The sequence below is a fragment of the Nannobrachium achirus genome (genome assembly GCF_963921795.1).
Source record: "Nannobrachium achirus genome assembly, chromosome: 15".
NCBI classification, from domain to species: Eukaryota; Metazoa; Chordata; class Actinopteri; order Myctophiformes; family Myctophidae; genus Nannobrachium; species Nannobrachium achirus.
In genome coordinates, this window is record NC_137822.1 from 51,163,309 (window position 1) to 51,184,274 (window position 20,966).

General features: G+C 43.2%; 1 protein-coding gene across 1 annotated transcript in view; it reads left to right on the forward strand.

The window, feature by feature from the left end:
• Positions 1-429: 429 nt before the first annotated feature.
• The window catches only part of ppip5k2 (diphosphoinositol pentakisphosphate kinase 2), a 132,949-nt gene continuing 112,412 nt past the window's right edge, over positions 430-20,966 (forward strand). Inside the window, exons 1-5 of the mRNA XM_080743233.1 lie at positions 430-774; positions 4,714-4,909; positions 8,851-8,941; positions 18,793-18,878; positions 19,996-20,150. Of these exons, the coding sequence (XP_080599359.1) occupies positions 598-774; positions 4,714-4,909; positions 8,851-8,941; positions 18,793-18,878; positions 19,996-20,150 (705 nt within the window). The 5' untranslated portion in view covers positions 430-597. The remainder of the gene's footprint in view (positions 775-4,713; positions 4,910-8,850; positions 8,942-18,792; positions 18,879-19,995; positions 20,151-20,966) is intronic.

The following is a 20,966-nucleotide window of genomic DNA, read 5'->3' on the forward strand; positions in this document are numbered from 1 at the left end:
CAATTACGTTCAGTTCACGTTCGCCCAAAATATGAACGTGTTCATGAACGATCGTTCTTTGAACGCGTTCGGGTACAACACTGTTGATATTATTGAACTGATTGCTTGTGTTCTTGTCTTGGGTTCTTAGGGGAAGCTGGACATAGGAGCACCAGCCCTTTAAGAGGAAGACAAGTGGGAGGACAGCGATGCAGCGACCCTCCCCCAGCAGCAGGGGGCAGCAGCGCTCTCTGTGATCTCGTTAGGTTCTGGGTGGGCGGGGCTTGGTAGGGGTCTAGGAAGAGACCCAACAACCACTAGGGGAGCTAGTGAGTCATGTCTGAATGAACCACTAGGTGGTGCTAGTGAGTCATGTCTGAATGAACCACTAGGGGAGCTAGTGAGTCATGTCTGAATGAACCTCTAGGGGAGCTAGTGAGTCATGTCTGAATGAACCTCTAGGGGTGCTAGTGAGTCATGTCTGAATGAACCTCTAGGGGTGCTAGTGAGTCATGTCTGAATGAACCTCTAGGGGAGCTAGTGAGTCATGTCTGAATGAACCTCTAGGGGAGCTAGTGAGTCATGTCTGAATGAACCACTAGGTGGCGCTAGTGAGTCATGTCTGGGGGGAGTAATGAGCCTCCGGACAGGGAACACCCCCGCTTCTTTGTGGGCGGGGACGAGGCAGAGGGGGAGGAGCTACTGGAGCCAGGGAGGATTCTGGGATACGACTGTCTCTACGAGAACCTGGAAGAGGAAGAGGAGGAGGAGGAAGATGAGCAGATGTACGACTCGGTGAGTAGCCTGGTTGTAGGACTACAAATCTTTACAATGTTATGAATTACAAATCTTTACAATGTATTAGAACTACAAATCTTTAAAATGTATTAGAACTACAAATCTTTAAAATGTATTAGAACTACAAATCTTTAAAATGTATTAGAACTACAAATCTTTACAATGTTATGAACTACAAATCTTTACAATGTATTAGAACTACAAATCTTTACAATGTTATGAACTACAAATCTTTACAATGTATTAGAACTACAAATCTTTACAATGTATTAGAACTACAAATCTTTACAATGTATTTGAACTACACATATTTACAATGTATTAGAACTACAAATCTTTACAATGTATTAGAACTACAAATCTTTACAATGTATTAGAACTATAAATCTTTACAATGTATTTGAACTACAAATCTTTACAATGTATTAGAACTACAAATCTTTAAAATGTATTAGAACTACAAATCTTTAAAATGTATTAGAACTACAAATCTTTACAATGTATTAGAACTACAAATCTTTAAAATGTAATAATGATGTATGTATTAGGACTACAAATATTCATAATGTATTAGAACTACAAATATTTATAATATATTAGAACTACAAATCTTTAAAATGTATTAGAACTACAAATATTTATAATGTATTAATGATGTATGTATTAGGGCTACAAATATTTAAAATGTATTAATGTATTAGAACTACAAATCTTTAACATGTATTAATGATGTATGTATTAGGGCTACAAATATTTAAAATGTATAAGAACTACAAATATTTAAAATGTATTAGAACTACAAATCTTTACGCATACGCTGAAAGAACGCAGAATAAATACAAACTCAGATGACCTTTAAAGGTGTGATGTCATGTCACGCACCGTTTAACATTATGATACAGTAGGTCACATGGTCTCTCTGTAAAAATTAACATTATTATACAGTAACATTATGATACATTAACATTATGATACATTATGATACATTAACATTATGATACATTAACATTATGATACAGTAACATTATGATACATTATGATACATTAACATTATGATACATTAACATTATGATACATTATGATACATTAACATTATGATACATTAACATTATGATACATTATGATACATTAACATTATCATACATTAACATTATGATACAGTAACATTATCATACATTAACATTATGATACAGTAACATTATGATACATTAACATTATGATACATTAACATTATGATACATTAACATTATGATACAGTAACATTATGATACATTATGATACAGTAACACTATGATACATTAACATTATGATACATTAACATTATGATACATTAACTCATATAGTGCCAATCCCGCGAAGACTCGTGAAATGTAATAGAGTATCCGCAGTGCCAATCCCGAGTATACTCGTGAAAAGTAATATATTACTGTAACGGCGGATACATTACCGAGAAGAATGGCCGGAGGTCCGGAGACGAAATCCGTCGCTGATTTCGCATCATCACGGCTCCACGAGCACAAAATAGTCCCATCCATAACATTGAGGTGGACGGGGGATCTCATCTTTAATGTCCATTATCTCAAAACTACACTTTAGAAGCTAGGATGGAGGCAGATGCTCGCTTATGTTACACATGTATAAAAGCTCCCGGTCCGCCATTACACAACTCCACGTGGACAAGGATCGGTTCCGGCGCAGGACCCGATGACGTCAGACCGGAAGTGATTGCGCTGTGGACTTCTGGCCTTCAAAATAAGATAACGGTAGTGATGCCAGCCTGAAGGTGGCATCGTGGACTTTATAATCCGTTAATTTCAGGGGCACTAAATGAGTTTTTAACATTATGATACATTAACATTATGATACATTATGATACATTAACATTATGATACATTAACATTATGATACATTATGATACATTAACATTATCATACATTAACATTACTAGAAGCTGCTGGCCAACTCGGGAACGATGTAAATAGGGAATGAATGCCCCGCCCTTTAATGCAAACCCCATTATACCTGTTGTCATAGGACCCGTTTTGACCATCTGTTTGCCTGTGTCCATTTATGCCCATATATGGAGATATCTGTTATCTGTCTGTCTGTCTGTCAGCGTCCATTTTATGTCCATATATGGAGATCACTGCAGATATAGTTCTGGGTCCATTTTATGCCCATTCATGCCCATATATGGAGATATCTGTCTATTTGCGTCCATTTCATGCCCATATATGGAGATCTCTGTATCTGTCTGTCTGTGTCCCTTTATGCCCGTATATGGAGATCTTTGTGATTCTGCGTAAATTTTATGCCCATATATGCCATTTGCGTCCATTTTATGCCCATTTATGGAGATCTCTGTATCCGTCTGTCTGTGTCCCTTTATGCCCGTATATGGAGATCTTTGTGATTCTGCGTCCATTTTATGCCCATATATGCTATATATGGAGATATTCAGAGATTTTTTGTTGACTCATGTGGCGTACGTGATGTCAGAGCCTTTTATGAGTGATGTCACAATGAGTCAGCGCTTGCGCCGATTTCCTCCGGAACAGCCTGATGTCAACAATCAGCCCGCATAAGGAGATTCCGAACGTTTCGCGCCGGTTCGGGAAAACCGCGCGTCGGGTCGGGTCGAGGCCCGGCACTGCACTCCGTGCCGCGGCGGGGAACGCGCGTGCCGAATCTGAAGCCGGTGGGACAAACGGTTCTCGAGATACGCGGATTACAGACACACAGACAGACACGCAGAGACTTCTCGCATTTATAGATAGATGATACATTATGATACATAAACAATATGATACAGTAACATTATCATACATTAACATTATGATACAGTAACATTATGATACATTAACATTATGATACAGTAAGTCACATGGTCTCTATAAACATTAACATTATGATACAGTAATATTATGGTACATTAACATTATGATTCATTATGATACAGTAACATTATGATACATTAACATTATGATACATTATGATACATTATGATACATTATGATACAGTAGGCCACATGGTCTCTCTGTAAACATTAACATTATGATACAGTAACATTATGATACATTAACATTATCATACATTAACATTATGATACAGTAAGTCACATGATACAGTAACATTATGATACATTATGATACATTAACATTGTCATACATTAACATTATGATACACTAGGTCACATGGTCTCTCTGTAAACCGTTCATGCTTATTCATTATGATGATCAAAATGGCCGTGACAGCCACCGCACAGCGACGCATTTGTCACGGTCAGCGAGCACCTCCTCTATACTGTATGTGTCCGTCTTTAACTCATTCTTAGTTTACGGCCGTAGAGCCTAGAGATTTCTCTATGTCTTTCACTGCCGGCTTCTCCTACCTGTTAACGTGGGCGCTCATCCAGTTCCCATCGTACGTGATCGGACACTGCTATGCATCGTGTGTTCGCGTATTCCATCAGCTTCTCAAATCCGTTGAAAGTTTTTCAATTGATCAATCCGTTCTCCATCTGTAAGCCGCGGCGTTTATACAGAAAGCTAACGGGCCAAAATAGACGACGGACCATCAGCTTCCGGTTCAGGGGCTCAATGATAAGTGGTCCGCTCAATAATGTGTCCGTGTAGAAACCGATCACGGAGCATTAGTTCCGGCCTATTTTAGTTCCGCTTCGATACATTTTTTTTTTAAAATTAAAGCTTATTAAATCTCCGGGTTCTACGGGCATGGCAGAGAAGGGGTACAAAGGGGTATTTTTTTGGCAGCAAAATTGTTAACTCCCTCCTCCCCAGGGTATCTGTGCAATGGATTACATTATGTATATGATGATGATTATTGTAACAGCCTCCAGAAAGACAGATCGTGGTGGGGATCTGTCCCATGGATTACATTGTGTATAAGTATATACTGTATATGATATTCCACAGCCTCCAGAGAGACAGATCGTGGTGGGGATCTGTGCCATGGCCAAGAAGTCCAAGTCCAAACCCATGAAGGAGATCATGGAGAGACTGTGTCTGTTCAAGTACATCACTGTCCTGATTCTGGAGGAGGAAGTCATCCTGAACCAACCTGTAGACAACTGGCCTCTGTGTGACTGTCTGGTCTCCTTCCACTCTAAAGGTATAAGTACCCCAAGTACCCTAACCCTAAGAACCTTAAGTACCCCAAGTACCCTAACCCTGAGTACCCTAACCCTAAGAACCCTAACCCTATTCACTAGAAGAGGAACCAACCTGTAGACAACTGGCCTCTGTGTGACTGCCTGGTATCCTTCCATTCTAAAGGTATGTACTCTAACCCTAAGAACCTTAAAGGGGGCGTGACACCGGCCGAAATATAACATTATGATACAGTAAGTCACGTGGTGTTCCTTCAAACAGTCTGAAAAGGAGGCGGGGCCGTATCAGTTAGTACTGAATGTATACTTCGTCCGTCGTGCGGTGCCGCGCAATCTATACTTCGTCCGTCGTGCGGTGCCGCGCACAACGTGACGCCTTGTTGTTAGCGATTAGCCCGGCTAGCGCTGCACCGCACGGCTATTTGCGACTGCGAGAGCTATTGTGTGTGTGTACACACACACACATGCGCGCGAAAGCACACGCACACACAGGCTACACACACAGAGTGTATGAGCCACGGAGCACGGACCTCCTCTGCGGAGGTCGGAGGAGGATCGCTGGACCCTCGTCGGTGTCCCGGGTGCTCCAGTCAGGTTAGGGGAAGAGACAGCAGGGTATGGCCGACAAAACCGTTTCATATGGGGAGAAGCGTGTTGACCCTCGTACACCTTTTTTGACACCTTTTTTGAAGAAGACATGTACTTTTTTATCGGTCTAACCATTGATTTTATAGCGATTGCTATATAATTTTTACCCCTAGAACTAATAGTTTTAAAGTTGGTTTAGAAAGTCGGAAACACACCTCGCACAGCTTTTTTTGGGGCTGTTTCAAAAGATAATTATATGGATACTCGACTCCGCGAGTCTCCGCCCCTCCCCCCATATTAGCCCAATCAAATTAATGTATTGCCGTTACTGTACAGAAAGTACTACTTTCAGTACAGTAACTACAATAAATTAATTTGATTGGGTAATTTAACATGGGGGTACATGACATCATTAAAAAAATTGGCTAATTTGATAGCCATAATTAGCTGTTTTGGCCGTGTCACGCCCACTTTAAGTATCCCAAGTACCCTAACCCTAATTACCCTAACCCTAAGAACCTTAAGTATCCCAAGTATCCTAACCCTAATTACCCTAACCCTAAGAACCTTAAGTACCCCAAGTACCCTAACCCTAATTACCCTAACCCTAAGAACCTTAAGTACCCCAAGTACCCTAACCCTAATTACCCTAACCCTAAGAACCTTAAGTACCCCAAGTACCCTAACCCTAATTACCCTAACCCTAAGAACCTTAAGTACCCCAAGTATCCTAACCCTAAGTACCCTAACCCTAAGAACCCTAAGTACCCTAACCCTAATCTCTGGAAGAGGAACCAACCTGTAGACAACTGGCCTCTGTGTGACTGCCTGGTCTCCTTCCACTCTAAAGGTATGTACCCTAACACTAAGTACCCTAACCCTAAGAACCCTAACCCTAAGTACCCTAACCCTACACTCTGGAGGAGGAGGTCATCCTAAACCAACCTGTAGACAACTGGCCTCTGTGTGACTGTCTGGTCTCCTTCCATTCTAAAGGTATGTACCCTAACCCTGAGTACCCTAAGTACCCTAACCCTAAGTACCCTAACCCTAATCACTGGAAGAGGAACCAACCTGTAGACAACTGGCCTCTGTGTGATTGTCTGGTCAGCTTCCACTCTAAAGGTATGTACTCTAACCCTAAGTATCCTAACCCTAAGAACCCTAAGTACCCCAAGTACCCTAACCCTAAGTACCCTAACCCTAAGTACCCTAACCCTAAGTACCCTAACCCTACACTCTGGAGGAGGAGGCGAGCATTTGTTTTGCACAAAAAACATTCCTTGGGCTAAAAACTGACCCATAGAACAATGGTTTAGTGATGAGTCATCACTTTTCTGGGGTCAGCTCCGTTTTGTGGTGTCCGTTTTTAACCCGACAATGTTTTGTGCAAAACGAATGCTTGCAATGGATTCAGGACCATGAGAAACCCCCTAGTTAGACCCCTCACATGCTACTTAAAGAAGATTTTTTGTGGGGTCTTTTTTTTTACTGGTATAGTAAGTGAATGGACCCTGAGAAACCCCTAGTTAGACCCCTCACATGCTACTTAAAGAAGATTTTTTGTGGGGTCTTTTTTTTTACTGGTATAGTAAGTGAATGGACCCAAACTTGAACCCCCTAAATTTACCTTGATCCACTAAATATATAATTCACAACTTTTAATATGTTATTTGGATGACCCTAAGGATCATAAAAAACCTTGAACCGTTACTATTGCAATTTCTTTTGGGTCAAACCTTAGATTGACTAGCCTATATGTGCAGGTTTTCATTGGTCAAGGCAATAACCATATTATATGTGCAGGTTTTCATTGGACAAGGCAATAACCATATATTTATATGTGCAGGTTTTCTATTGGACAAGGCAATAACCATATTAATATGTGCAGGTTTTCATTGGACAAGACAATAACCATATTCATATGTGCAGGTTTTCATTGGTCAAGGCAATAACCATATTTATATGTCAGCGTTTCCGGCAGCACTTTACAAGCCAGGCGCTGCGCCTGGTCTGAAATCTTTAGCGCCCGGCCAAGACGCATAGCGAAAAGCCCTAAACGTCACCAGTGCATGCTTGTTTTCATCACATACACACGTCCCAGCAGCCCACCGTCAGAAATGTTCACCGGGGCTTTAACGGTAGATTTCTTTTAAAACCACTATAGTACATTTTGCGATTTGGGACTAATACAGTAGATGGACTTCACATTTCGCCTACACGACGCTGCGCTGCGGCGCCGCCCGCGAGCATGTTTCTCCTCACGGGGAGGTGAGGAGAGGAGGAGGAGAGAGTGGCTGGCACAATGCAGCCTGCCGCCCTGCCCTGAGCGGCTCTTTACCTCCGCGGTGGAAATCCTGGCTGTTACCCGCGACTCACGTAGAAAAACTTGCAAAAGTATTTAACTCCAGCACGGGAGGGATGTGTTACGTGTTGTGAACTTGTGTAGGCTACTGCATGAGAATCACGCACCACTCCGTGAGTTAGTTTCACAGGACTTTGTGCGGGTGCTCAATAAAGCCTTCTGTGTGAAAAGCTTTACTATTTATGTTGGTTTAATGTGTAAGATTAAACATAGTAGCGCCAATACCACGTTACCTAACCCTACGACGATAGTATAGCGTCCGATCACTGGTCATCACTCATCATCAGCACACAGTAGCACTAGCAAGATAGGTAGCTACAGTATGTTATTGTTCGTCATGTCAGACCAACGTAAACCTGTTACCCCGGTCAATACATAGGCTTCAAAATAAGAGCCTATCGGTGGACTTCAAAACAAAATAAGAACGATTGGTACTTAAAAACAAGCTCGCCAACGTTTGGTTTAGCTGTGTGATGCTGTGAGCTTGTAGATCAGCTATTTTCAAATAGCAGATGTACAGGGTCAAAGTAGCTAAACTGGTTTTGCTACACAATGTTGAATAAATGTGAATAATGATAGCATAATGTAGTTGCATTTAACTTTTTCACACCAACTCATTAATATTTTGAGGGCAAAAATTATAACTGATTTAATCAAAAATCGAAATATGTTTTGATTTGTTTGTTATAAGCAACTTCTCTCTCTTATTTAACTTCACTTAATATTTTGAGGGCAAACATAAGAATTAATATAATAAAAATGTATCAAGAAATGCATTTTAATTAAGCAAATTAATTAATTAATTAAGCAAAATTTTCCGGCTCGCGCGCAAGCGCGCGAGCCTATGCTTCCCCCCTGGTCAAGACTTTTTCCTGCAGGAAACCCTGTATGTGCAGGTTTTCCATTGGACAAGGCAGTAATCATATATTTATATGTGCAGGTTTCCCATTGGACAAGGCAGTAACCATATATGTATATTTATATGTGCAGGTTTCCCATTGGACAAGGCCGTGGCCTATGAGAAACTCAGGAATCCATTTGTCATCAATGATCTGGACCTCCAGTACTGCATACAGGACAGGTGACATTTATAAATAATACAATATTGAGGTTCAAAGAGTTTAACATAGGAATTTACTTTTTTATTTACATTGTATATTCTCACTTATTTATTTATTTATTTATTTAGCGAATGCAAAGTCCTTAAGCCAAGCAGTTGCCTCCTTGTCTGCTGTATGGAGGATGACTAATCCTCCTTCCAGTCTTTGGAGAGGGGCTTCTATGATGTGCTCCATAGTTTTCTCCTCTCCACAAGCACACAGTGGGCTTGGGCTGTTGCCCCGTCTGTGAAGGCTGGCCAAGCAGGGGCCATGATGTCCAGCCCTGAAACCATTGAGTGTAGACCACTGTCTCCTTGGGAGGTTGGTGCCAGCAACCTGTTGGTTGAGTGTAGACCACTGTCTCCTTGGGAGGTTGGTGCCAGCAACATGTTGGTTGAGTGTAGACCACTGTCTCCTTGGGAGGTTGGTGCCAGCAACCTGTTGGTTGAGTGTAGACCACTATCCTCTTGGGAGGTTGGTGCCAGCAACCTGTTGGTTGAGTGTAGACCACTGTCTCCTTGGGAGGTTGGTGCCAGCAACCTGTTGGTTGAGTGTAGACCACTGTCTCCTTGGGAGGTTGGTGCCAGCAACCTGTTGGTTGAGTGTAGACCACTGTCTCTTGGTGCCAGCAACATGTTGGTTGAGTGTAGACCACTGTCTCCTTGGGAGGTTGGTGCCAGCAACCTGTTGGTTGAGTGTAGACCACTATCCTCTTGGGAGGTTGGTGCCAGCAACCTGTTGGTTGAGTGTAAACCACTGTCTCCTTGGGAGGTTGGTGCCAGCAACCTGTTGGTTGAGTGTAGACCACTGTCTCCTTGGGAGGTTGGTGCCAGCAACCTGTTGGTTGAGTGTAGACCACTGTCTCCTTGGGAGGTTGGTGCCAGCAACCTGTTGGTTGAGTGTAGACCACTGTCTCCTTGGGAGGTTGGTGCCAGCAACCTGTTGGTTGAGTGTAGACCACTGTCTCCTTGGGAGGTTGGTGCCAGCAACCTGTTGGTTGAGTGTAGACCACTGTCTCCTTGGGAGGTTGGTGCCAGCAACCTGTTGGTTGAGTGTAGACCACTGTCCCCTTGGGAGGTTGGTGCCAGCAACCTGTTGGTTGAGTGTAGACCACTGTCTCCTTGGGAGGTTGGTGCCAGCAACCTGTTGGTTGAGTGACCACTGTCCTCTTGGGAGGTTGGTGCCAGCAACCTGTTGGTTGAGTGTAGACCACTGTCCCCTTGGGAGGTTGGTGCCAGGAACATGTTGGTTGAGTGTAGACCACTGTCACCTTGGGAGGTTGGTGCCAGGAACCTGTTGGTTGAGTGTAGACCACTGTCTCCTTGGGAGGTTGGTGCCAGCAACCTGTTGGTTGGGGTTTGACACCAGATGTTTGTTTGGGACCTCCTTGGACTCCCATTCCTTTTCCCAAGCTGATTGGATGGTGAAGTCAGCTGGTGGGGGGTTCTTCCAAATTGGTCGTCTAGATGGAAGTCGAGCAGTGGGTGGGTTGTATATGTCTGCGTGGATTGGTAGATGGGGAGAGTCTTTGGCCTTTTGAAGCATCCTTTGAGTAAGTGCTGCTCGCCGGATATGTGGATGGGGCCATGTTTGATAGGACAGGGAGCCAGGGGAGTAGAGTGGTGTTGAGCGAATTGTCCCGGTTATGGTTCTCATGGTAGTGTTGAGCTGGGTGTCCACAAGGTGTGTGTAGGATGACCTGGACCAGACGGGCGTATGCAGGGTGGAGGCTGCCACCCCCCATTTTGCACCAGCAAGCTTGCAGAGCAGGTTGTTTCTAGACTTCACCTTAGCTTCCGTCCCTTTTAGGTGTTCCTTGAAGGATAGGGTCCTGTCAAGGGTCACTCCAAGGTAGGTTGGATTAGGGGCATGCTTCAGTTTCAGTCCACTCAGATGTAGGGATGGGTATCGTTAAGATTTTAGCGATTCCGATTCCGATTCCGGTTCTGCTTATCGATCCGGTTCCTTATCGATTCTCTTATCGATTCTCAGCCCCCTCGCCATGCAGGGGGCTGGTCAGAAATAGTGGCCAATGGTCTTTTCTACCTCCTCCACTCCTTATTCTCCTCCTGTCATTTTCTTCTTTTTCTAGTTTTTATTTATATTTTTCACCCAAAAAAGCTCAATCCAACGTCCCGTTTTTGCAGTGCTCAGAATGTGAAGGCACAACTTATTTTTTTTACAGTGTAGCCCTAATATGGATATAATATTGATGCCAGCTGATCATTCACTGAAAGGCCTAAAGTTAAAAATACATACTACTGTATATAGCCTATATTTGTAATTGCTGTGCCATTGCTGCTATGTCTGTGTCACTGTTAGAGCTGCATGATTATGGCAAAAACTTTATTTTAAAATTATGGCTACATATTGAGATAATTTATTTCAAATATTATTAAAAATATTATTATTGAATAAATATTGTTTTAAAACGATTGTCTTAAAAGCTAAAATAAATAAGGTTGCATTTGTTGTTTTCAAGGTGAGAAATTTACCTTATGTCACAGTAGTCTGACTCTAGTCTATTCCTTTCAAATATTTAAGGGCAAAATATTACCTCATGACACTGTTCCTGTTGTTTGGGTTGTAAAACCTCTGTAAGGGACTTAAAATGTTAAATAATACATTTCTGTTGCTTAATGTACTTTGTGAAACTATCGGAGGATACTATAACGACAGACACACAACGACACCACGCAAAGTGAACTGACTTTTTTTTTTTTCAACAACAGAGAAACGGGAGGTGGTTTTCCTTTGAAACTGGCTAAAATAAAGGGACATTTAGGCTATAGGATGGCTTTTTCTGTACCTTGCAGCCTTGCAAGAGCTTTTGCAAAGCTGTTGCTTTCTGTTAAATGAAAGTGAAAGTAAACTCCTTCTGCATGGACCGTCTGGAGGCAGGAAAGCCTGGTGACACGATGCTTTTTTTTTTCTCTTCTTCTTTTTTGAGACGACATTGACAGACACAGGATTATGGAATATATCCGTACATTGCAAAGGTAACCAGCACCATCTGTATTATGTAGGCTGCCACTATAAAGTAGACTGCCTGCTACTTGTTATGTTTGCTTTAGTTAGTCACAGGACCAGAGCATCAGACAACATGTTGGCTGCTTCTAAACAAGGCAGCGCGTCGCGTGTGTGACGTGATGTCATCGCGCATATGCAGGAATCGATAGCAGAATCGTTAAGGACATTGGCTAACGATTCCATGGAACCGAACCACGGGCAACCGGTTCTCAACAAGAACCGGTTTTCGATACCCATCCCTACTCAGATGGATGTTTAATTCTCTGGCAGCTTTTGCATTGGAGGTGGAACACACTGGAAAAGTTTTTTTTTCTTCTGATGGGCTTGGTTTTAGGCGCCAGGTTTTGCAGAACTGGTCCAGTTTAGCAAGGTCTTCCGTGAGCACCCGTTCCAGTGGCTTGAAGTCTGGTGTTTGGAATGCCAGACAGATGTCATCTGCATAGATGAATTTGCGGGATTTGGTGGTGGGTAGGTCGTTTGTGTAGAGGTTGAACTGAGCCTTGTGGGAGTCCATTTTTCTGTGTTCTCCATGCACTCGTGTTCTGACCGAGGTGAACTCTGAACCTCCGGTTGGTCAGCAGATTTTTATTATTGCTGTTGCCCAGGCAGGGATCGCCGTTGTGAGTTTCAGTAGAAGGCCTTTGTGCCAGAACGTATCATAGGTGGCTGTGAGGTCTTTGTGCCAGACCGTATCATAGGCGGCTGTGAGTTCTTTGTGCCAGACCCTATCATAGGTGGCTGTGAGGTCTTTGTGCCAGACCGTATCATAGGTGGCTGTGAGGTCTTTGTGCCAGACCGTATCATAGGCGGCTGTGAGGTCTTTGTGCCAGACCTTATCATAGGCGGCTGTGAGGTCGAGAAACACAGCCCCTGTCTTCAGTCTGCTCTCGAAACCGTTTTCGATGAAGGTGGTTAGGGCCAGTACTTGTTCTCCAGTGCTGCGGTCCTTGCGGAAACCTGCCTGATCCACACAAAGGATCTCCTCTACTCCTGGAGAAATACGTTGCAGTATTAGGCGTTCCATGATTTTGAAGGGAACGCCGAGTAGGGAGATTGGGCGGTAGCTTGCTGGTAGTTTGTGGTCTTTGCCAGGTTTTGATATGGCAATAACTTTTGCTGTCCGCCATTTCTTTGGGATCAGATCTGTCTGTATGATCCTGGTGTAGAGTTTTGTCAGCCAGGTTAGGGCTCGTTGGCCAAGATGTTTCATGAACTCTGGAGAGATGTTGTCATATCCTGCTGCCTTTCCACATCTCAGGCCCTGCAGGACTTTCTCCAGTTCAGCGACCTCAAAAGGCTCAGGGTTTCTTTCCTCTATGAGAGTTTTTTGTTGTTTCTTTAGCTCAGTTGTAACTGCTCTTCTGGTGTGTTTGTCTTGGGTTGCTTTTGCAATAGTCAGCTGGGATGCAACCTGGTTGGGAGTTACAGATGCTCGGCTTTGGCAAGGGGGCTTCTGTGCAGCTCCTAGACGGCGGATGAGGCACTAACATTTCCTGCTAGAGTGGGTGAAACTCAGGTCAGCTACTGTTTCCTCCCATTTCTTTCGCCGGGCTGTACTTAGCGATTCAATGAGATGGTCTGCTATCTCTGGGTCCCCTGATGTTTTGTAGGATTGTAGGAGAGCAGCACTTTCTCCGTCCAGACACGGGACGTAGAGGGCTCGGTAGCCTTGTGGGATTGCATTGTGGGCAGCTTTGTAGATGGCGCTGCAGAAGCGGTTGTATGCTTCATCTACAGTGATGGTGTGGAGTGGGATGGTGACAACACTCCGGTCCAAGATGTCACTGTATTTCTTCCAGTTGGCTTTGCGGAAGTTCCAGCGCATCTTCCTTGGGCTGTTTATGACTGGGAGTTGTAGGCCAATGTGTACAAGCAGGGGCCGGTGTTGACTGTGTGGAAAATCGTCAAGAATGAGGATCTGTGCAGGATGGGGCGTTCCATTCAAAGAGCTGACCCAGCACAGGTCAGGAGAGTATAGATAGATACCTTTATAGATAGATACCTTTATAGATGGATACCTTTATTATCCCAAGGGGGAAATCCAGTGAGAGAGAAGTCCTTCTTCCACCTGGCAGAGTGGAAGGTTCCTCTTTGTTTGGGGTCATGTATCAGAAGAAGCTCATTTTTAGATGCCCAGTCTGAAAGTGCCTCCCCATCACTATCCACTACTGGCTATCCCCAGTCAGGGTGATGGCTGTTAAAATCCCCCACACAGATGACAGGGTCCACTACTGGCTATCCCCAGAAAGGGTGGTGGCTGTTAAAGTCCCCCACATAGATGACAGGGTCCACTACTGGGTATCCCCAGTCAGGGTGGTGGCTGTTAAAGTGCCTCCCCATCACTATCCACTACTGGGTATCCCCAGTCAGGGTGGTGGCTGTTAAAGTCCCCCACACAGATGACAGGGTCCACTACTGGCTATACACCAACACGGCGTTCTGTCATCAGCGCGTCATAGCTGGGGGCGGAGTCAAGCGTGGGGGAAAACATTACACCAACCCCCATTAGTAGAATGGGTATTTCCGTGTTTTTCAAATCCGATTTTTTAATAGTATAGCGATGTTTTAATTAATTGCAATGTCTTACATTGATTCCTTGGTTGCCAATGGACAAAAAATGATGCATTTAAAATTAAACAGCTTTGGGATTAAATATTGTCTGATATTATTAAGGACAGGTCGCATCATCAAAGACCATGGGTTATCTAGACTATCCGTCTGGTATTAGACACTGTTACATTTTTTTTATGATAAATTAAACTTATCGTATCAAAAAACGAAAAGCATTAATTAATCAATGATGGTTATAGAGCACATTAAATGAATTCCAGTTGTCTACAGCCATTAACAGCTTGTTATCATGCAAGGATTTACACACTGACACAACGCAACACAACACAATCCTATCCTAAATAGTTTCAAACCTGCAGAAAATACTTTTAAACTGGCGTCGATCCTGCCATATTCAAAGATCAGGTCTCTATCCTACTTGAACTCACTACGATGTGTTCTATAAACAACATTGACGACTTAACGACTTTTGTTTTTTGATATTAGAGTAAGTTTAATTGATCATATATTGTAATTGTGTCTCTACCAGGTGATTAAAGACATAATGTAAACAGGTTTTGTAGCATAGAGGGAAGAGGGGGACCACGGGTGCTTATATTGTGCAACTCTGACACATGCACGGGGGATAATCTGAGTCTGATTATAAACCACTTAATTACATTGATTCCTTACTGCAAATGGACAAAAAACTATCTGCAGTAGCATCGGGATTAATTGTTGTCCTTATAGGACTGGTCGGATCAATGCCATGGTTATCTGACTGATTTAATCACCTGCTAAGAGACACACTTTCACATTTTCATGAACATGATCAATTACACTAATCACAATATCAAAAAACAAAGGCCATTAATTCAGCAATGATGTTCATGGAACACGTACGGGAAGGACACAGGAGGAGGATGCCATTAGTGTATTAGGCAATGGGAATGGATTTAGACCATATTCACGTTTCAAATCTATTGACGACTAATGGGCCTGGCTGTTGGATTTATATTGTGGCACGTTTAATTGATCATATCTCATATTAATATTGGTGTCTCTACCAGGATTGAAATGAACACTGCATGATTGTGCAAACATGTTTTTTTGTAACACAGGGAGTAGAGTAGATGGAGAGAAAAACAGATCTCCGATCTCATCTCATGCTTGTGTAACTTGGATAGCCTACAGAAACGACAGATCTCCATCTCAGTCAGTGCTTGTGTAATTTGCGGGGAATATATTAATCTGACTCTGATTACAAACCACTTGAACTCCGACTTCTATATCCTATATGCCAGGGAGAACATAACCGGGGTCCAACCTATGTGCGAGCTTGTTGATTTTTGGCACGGCATAGATTGGCAAAAATAGATTTGGTGTAGTAGACTGAATATGTGGTCAACGTATAAAGAGTAAAATTGGGTCCCGTTTTATTCCAGAGGTTTTGATGAGGCAGGAGTAGTAGTTTAGACGAGGTGGCGAGGTACAGTAGCTCCGTGCTGCACAGCGGTGCGTTCAATCAATCAATCAGTCATCCATAATAGGCTTGTTATCTTAATAAGTGAACTTTACGACGGCGAGTGAACGATTGCGTTCCAGAAGTCCTTCTGATGGATTTTTCTTGGCTGTCGAGTGTTTTATCGTCCAAAAAAATCGCTCTGAACGTGATTAAAACGATAGTGTACTGTGTACGCTGTATTAACTACATGGAGAAAAGTGCATTGTTTTCCCCCACGACAAAACCGGATGTAACGTTTATGGGCGTTCCTTTCTAGCTCCGTGTTGGTGTATCCCCAGTCAGGGTGGTGGCTGTTAAAGTGCCTCCCCATCACTATCCACTACTGGCTATCCCCAGTCAGGGTGATGGCTGTTAAAATCCCCCACACAGATGACAGGGTCCACTACTGGCTATCCCCAGTCAGGGTGGTGGCTGTTAAAGTCCCCCACATAGATGACAGGGTCCACTACTGGGTATCCCCAGTCAGGGTGGTGGCTGTTAAAGTCCCCCACACAGATGGCAGGGTGGGGTAGGGTGGGTAAGACCTGCAGATCCCAGTCAGCTCTAGGGGGCTTGTACACATTGACAATATGGAAGCCACCAATGGTTATGGTATCTGAGAACTGAGTTGTTGTCAGGTGGTTTGCTTCAACTATGTCAGAGTGCACATAGGTGACACGTCCATGTTTGGCATGTGGACTGTAGCACAGGAGGTCAAAGCCATTGATGGTGTAGCGGTCGGCTTCCTCTGTGCCAATGTGAGTCTCTTGGAGGCAGATAACATCAATCGAGTGTTGGAAGGCGAGGACTTCGATAAGGCTTCGCTTGGCTGCAGAAAGGCCTTCAACGTTTAGTTGTAGTATGCAAAGGGCAGGTCCTACCGCAAGGTGCTCTTGGGGTTGTTTGCTTTCGGCTTTAGGACTGTGACTAGGATTCTTCCACTTGGCTCTCAGGCGTCGTCTCTTAGAATTTAGTCTGCTGGAAGGATCATTAGTTTCCCCGGGCGGGCTCGGGTACTGACGGCGGACACGACGTGAACGCTGATCCATTGTCCTCCATATTCTCACTGAAGGCATCAAGGCTATGAATGAACACATATGGAATGATGTAAACAAACAAAACAGTGTGAAAAAAAAATAACTCAAAACTTGTTTTATATTTTAGATTCTTCAAAGTAGCCACCCTTTGCTTTGCACAGTCTAGTCATCTACGCTCATCTCACAGTCTAGTCATCACAGTCTAGTCATCTACGCTCATCACAGTCTAGTCATCACAGTCTAGTCATCTACGCTCATCTCACAGTCTAGTCATCACAGTCTAGTCATCTACGCTCATCTCTGGATGATATGTGTTCATTCATAGTCTTGATGCCTTCAGTGATAACCTACAATGTAAATAAAGGAAACACATTGAATGAGAAGCTGTGTCCAAACTTTTGACTGGTAGTGTGTGTGTGTGTGTGTGTGTGTGTGTGTGTGTGTGTGTGTGTGTGTGTGTGTGTGTGTGTGTGTGTGTGTGTGTGTGTGTGTGTGTGTGTGTGTGTGTGTTTTATTTTTGAGCGGTGCAAAGCGCTCCTATATTTCACTTTCGGTTTATTTAGTTAAAACATATTAGCACGGGACGATTCTTTCATTCTTCATCGATTGGCTAGTTGAGTAACTAAACATTAGAATCAACCAATCAGAAACCGTTCTACTCATGATGTGTTAGCCAAACAGAACAGACCAATCAAATGCTGTGTTGTTCATGTTAATTTAGATCTGTCTTGGCCATTACACTTGCACTTGAGACCGGTTTAAAGTTCATGAAAGGTCCAGGCGTAATGGCCAGGTTGTTTCATATCCTGGACCTCTCCTAAACCTTAAACTAACAGATTGAACACCACACAGGATTCGAAACAGCAACCACGCTACATTACCCTTGCAGGCTATGGTTGCTGTTTCGAATCCTGTGTGATGTTCAATCTGCCAGTTTAAGGTTTAGGAAAGGTCCAGGATATTGGGTTGGTCAGACTTTTCTCTCTAACTTTGACTGACGGACAATGCCAAGAAGTGCTGGGTTGCCCTCCTGTCTGTTTTCCCTCTGTCTCCTAATTGCTTTATAACCCTCAAGAAGCTTTATTTGGCTCTATGCATACAAACTCGTTCAAGACAGCAGCCACACTACGTTACACTTGCAGATTATGGCCAGGCTGTTTGTCTGAACCTTAAACAGGCAGAGATCCGACACCAACCAGGACAAGACAGTTTGTATGAGGCATTTAGGAGTTTTCCTGCATCTGGGTTCCATATTCTCGGTAAAGCTTATTCTCATCAGTTTGTTGTGTGTAATGGCCAGGCTGTTTGTCTGAACGCTAAACAGCCACAGTTGTTTGTCTGATCTCCTGTCTGTTTTCCTTCTGTCTCCTAATTGCTTTATAACCCTCTCTTCAGTTGCACTTCTTCTATAATATGTCTCTGTCTTGTAAGTGGAATAATATAACCTACATTTTCACATTTTATATACTGACCAGGGGTTCTGGTCTGACGTAACATATAAACATGACTGGTTGCAATGAAGATTTGCGCATGCTGTTTTACAACATCCCCCATTACAGTATTAATTAATGATCATACATATATGAAAATCCATATTTCTTTTTTCGTTACGCTATTAAGGATCATGCATAATGAAAATCGCCTTTGCACCGCTCACTTCGCACGGGTGCGATTTTTTTATTTATAATTGTATATATTGTATATATTTCAGGAGGGAGGTGTACAGGATCCTGAGGTCAGAGGGCATCCAGCTTCCTCGCTACGCTGTTCTCAACAGAGACGCAGCCAAACCACAGGGTGAGTGTAATGTTCTGAACCACCACAGGGGGCAGTGTTCTCACTGCAGGGTGAGTGTAGTGTTCTGTCCACCACAGGAGGCAGTGTTCTCACTGCAGGGTGAGTGTAGTGTTCTGAACCACCACAGGGGGCAGTGTTCTGCAGGGTGAGTGTAGTGTTCTGAACCACCACAGGGGGCAGTCTTCTGCAGGGTGAGTGTAGTGTTCTGAACCACCACAGGAGGCAGTGTTCTCACTGCAGGGTGAGTGTAGTGTTCTGAACCACCACAGGAGGCAGTGTTCTCACTGCAGGGTGAGTGTAGTGTTCTGAACCACCACAGGGGGCAGTGTTCTGCAGGGTGAGTGTAGTGTTCTGAACCACCACAGGGGGCAGTGTTCTGCAGGGTGAGTGTAGTGTTCTGAACCACCACAGGGGGCAGTGTTCTGCAGGGTGAGTGTAGTGTTCTGAACCACCACAGGGGGCAGTGTTCTGCAGGGTGAGTGTAGTGTTCTGAACCACCACAGGGGGCAGTGTTCTGAACTTTTCTTCGAGTACCTTTGGCTGCTTTGAAGGCCAGCATCAGTGTTTTGTACTCAGTGCGGGCCGCAACCGGGAGCCAGTGGAGGGAGCGGAGAAGAGGGGGGGGGGGGGGGGGGGGGGGGGCTGGTTGAAGACCAGTCGTGCCGCAGCATTTTGGATCAGTTGGAGAGGTTTAAGTGCACATGCCGATATGTTTATATTACAGAGTGTAACCTGGTAGAAGGATATAAATGTTTATATATTGTGTATAATTATATTACAGAGTGTAACCTGGTAAGGATATAAATGTTTATATATTGTGTATACATATATTACAGAGTGTAACCTGGTAGAAGAATATAAATGTTTATATATTGTGTATAAATATATTACAGTGTAACCTGGTAGAAGGATATAAATGTTTATATATTGTGTATAAATATATTACAGAGTGTAACATGGTAGAAGGATATAAATGTTTATATATTGTGTATAAATATATTAGAGTGTAACATGGTAGAAGGATATAAATGTTTATATATTGTGTATAAATATATTACAGAGTGTAACATGGTAGAAGGATATAAATGTTTATATATTGTGTATAAATATATTTCAGAGTGTAACCTGGTCGAGGGCGAGGACCATGTGGAGGTGAACGGTCAGACGTTCCACAAACCCTTCGTAGAGAAGCCAGTGAGTGCAGAGGACCACAACGTCTACATCTACTACCCTACCTCTGCTGGAGGGGGGTCCCAGAGGCTGTTCAGAAAGGTACAAATATTACCCTAAAGGTACAAATACTACCCTAAAGGTACAAATACTACCCTACGTCTGTTGTTCAGAAAGGTACAAATACTACCCTATGTCTGTTCAGAAAGGTACAAATACTACCCTACGTCTGTTCAGAAAGGTCCAAATACTACCACCTTAAACCAGTGGTCCTCAACCCGTGGGTCGGGACCCCCAGGGGGGTCGCCAATTTTTTTGGGGGGGTCCCCAGATGATTAACTTAATGTGCAACATTGTTTTCTCACTCAACAGTAAACAAACCAACATAAAGTGACAATTTAAGGACCTTTTAATATCTCTAAGATGACAAATTAAACATTGGCCAAATTGAGCAGTGAAGTCATGATGTCACTCGCTCATCCCCCGGTTCACAGAAGTCGTTTCTCTATGGAGAATAACATTGAGTCATCTTAAAATCCTCTCATATAAGCATTGTGGTCCAAAAATAAACAAATAGTGTCCTCAATATTGTCAGGGAGGAGGCTCTGTATGGTTTATGATAGTCAGTCACTCATATTTGATAAAGCTTGTTTCTAGTGAAAATGTGACTAATTTGGCGACAGTAACATTAGCGTTTTCTCACCATCAGCTGATTCTTCATATCCATATCAAAGGATATCCTTGTCAAACCGTGGAGATAATTTGTTTATGTTTGGAACACAGTTCTTATATGAAGCCATATGAAAAAGTAAATGACGTCAGACTTCACTGCTCTATTATAGTCAAATATTAGTCCGAAATATTAGATTTACACGCTCACAGCGCCTCTGCCCCATACAGCAGTACTGACTCCTCTGT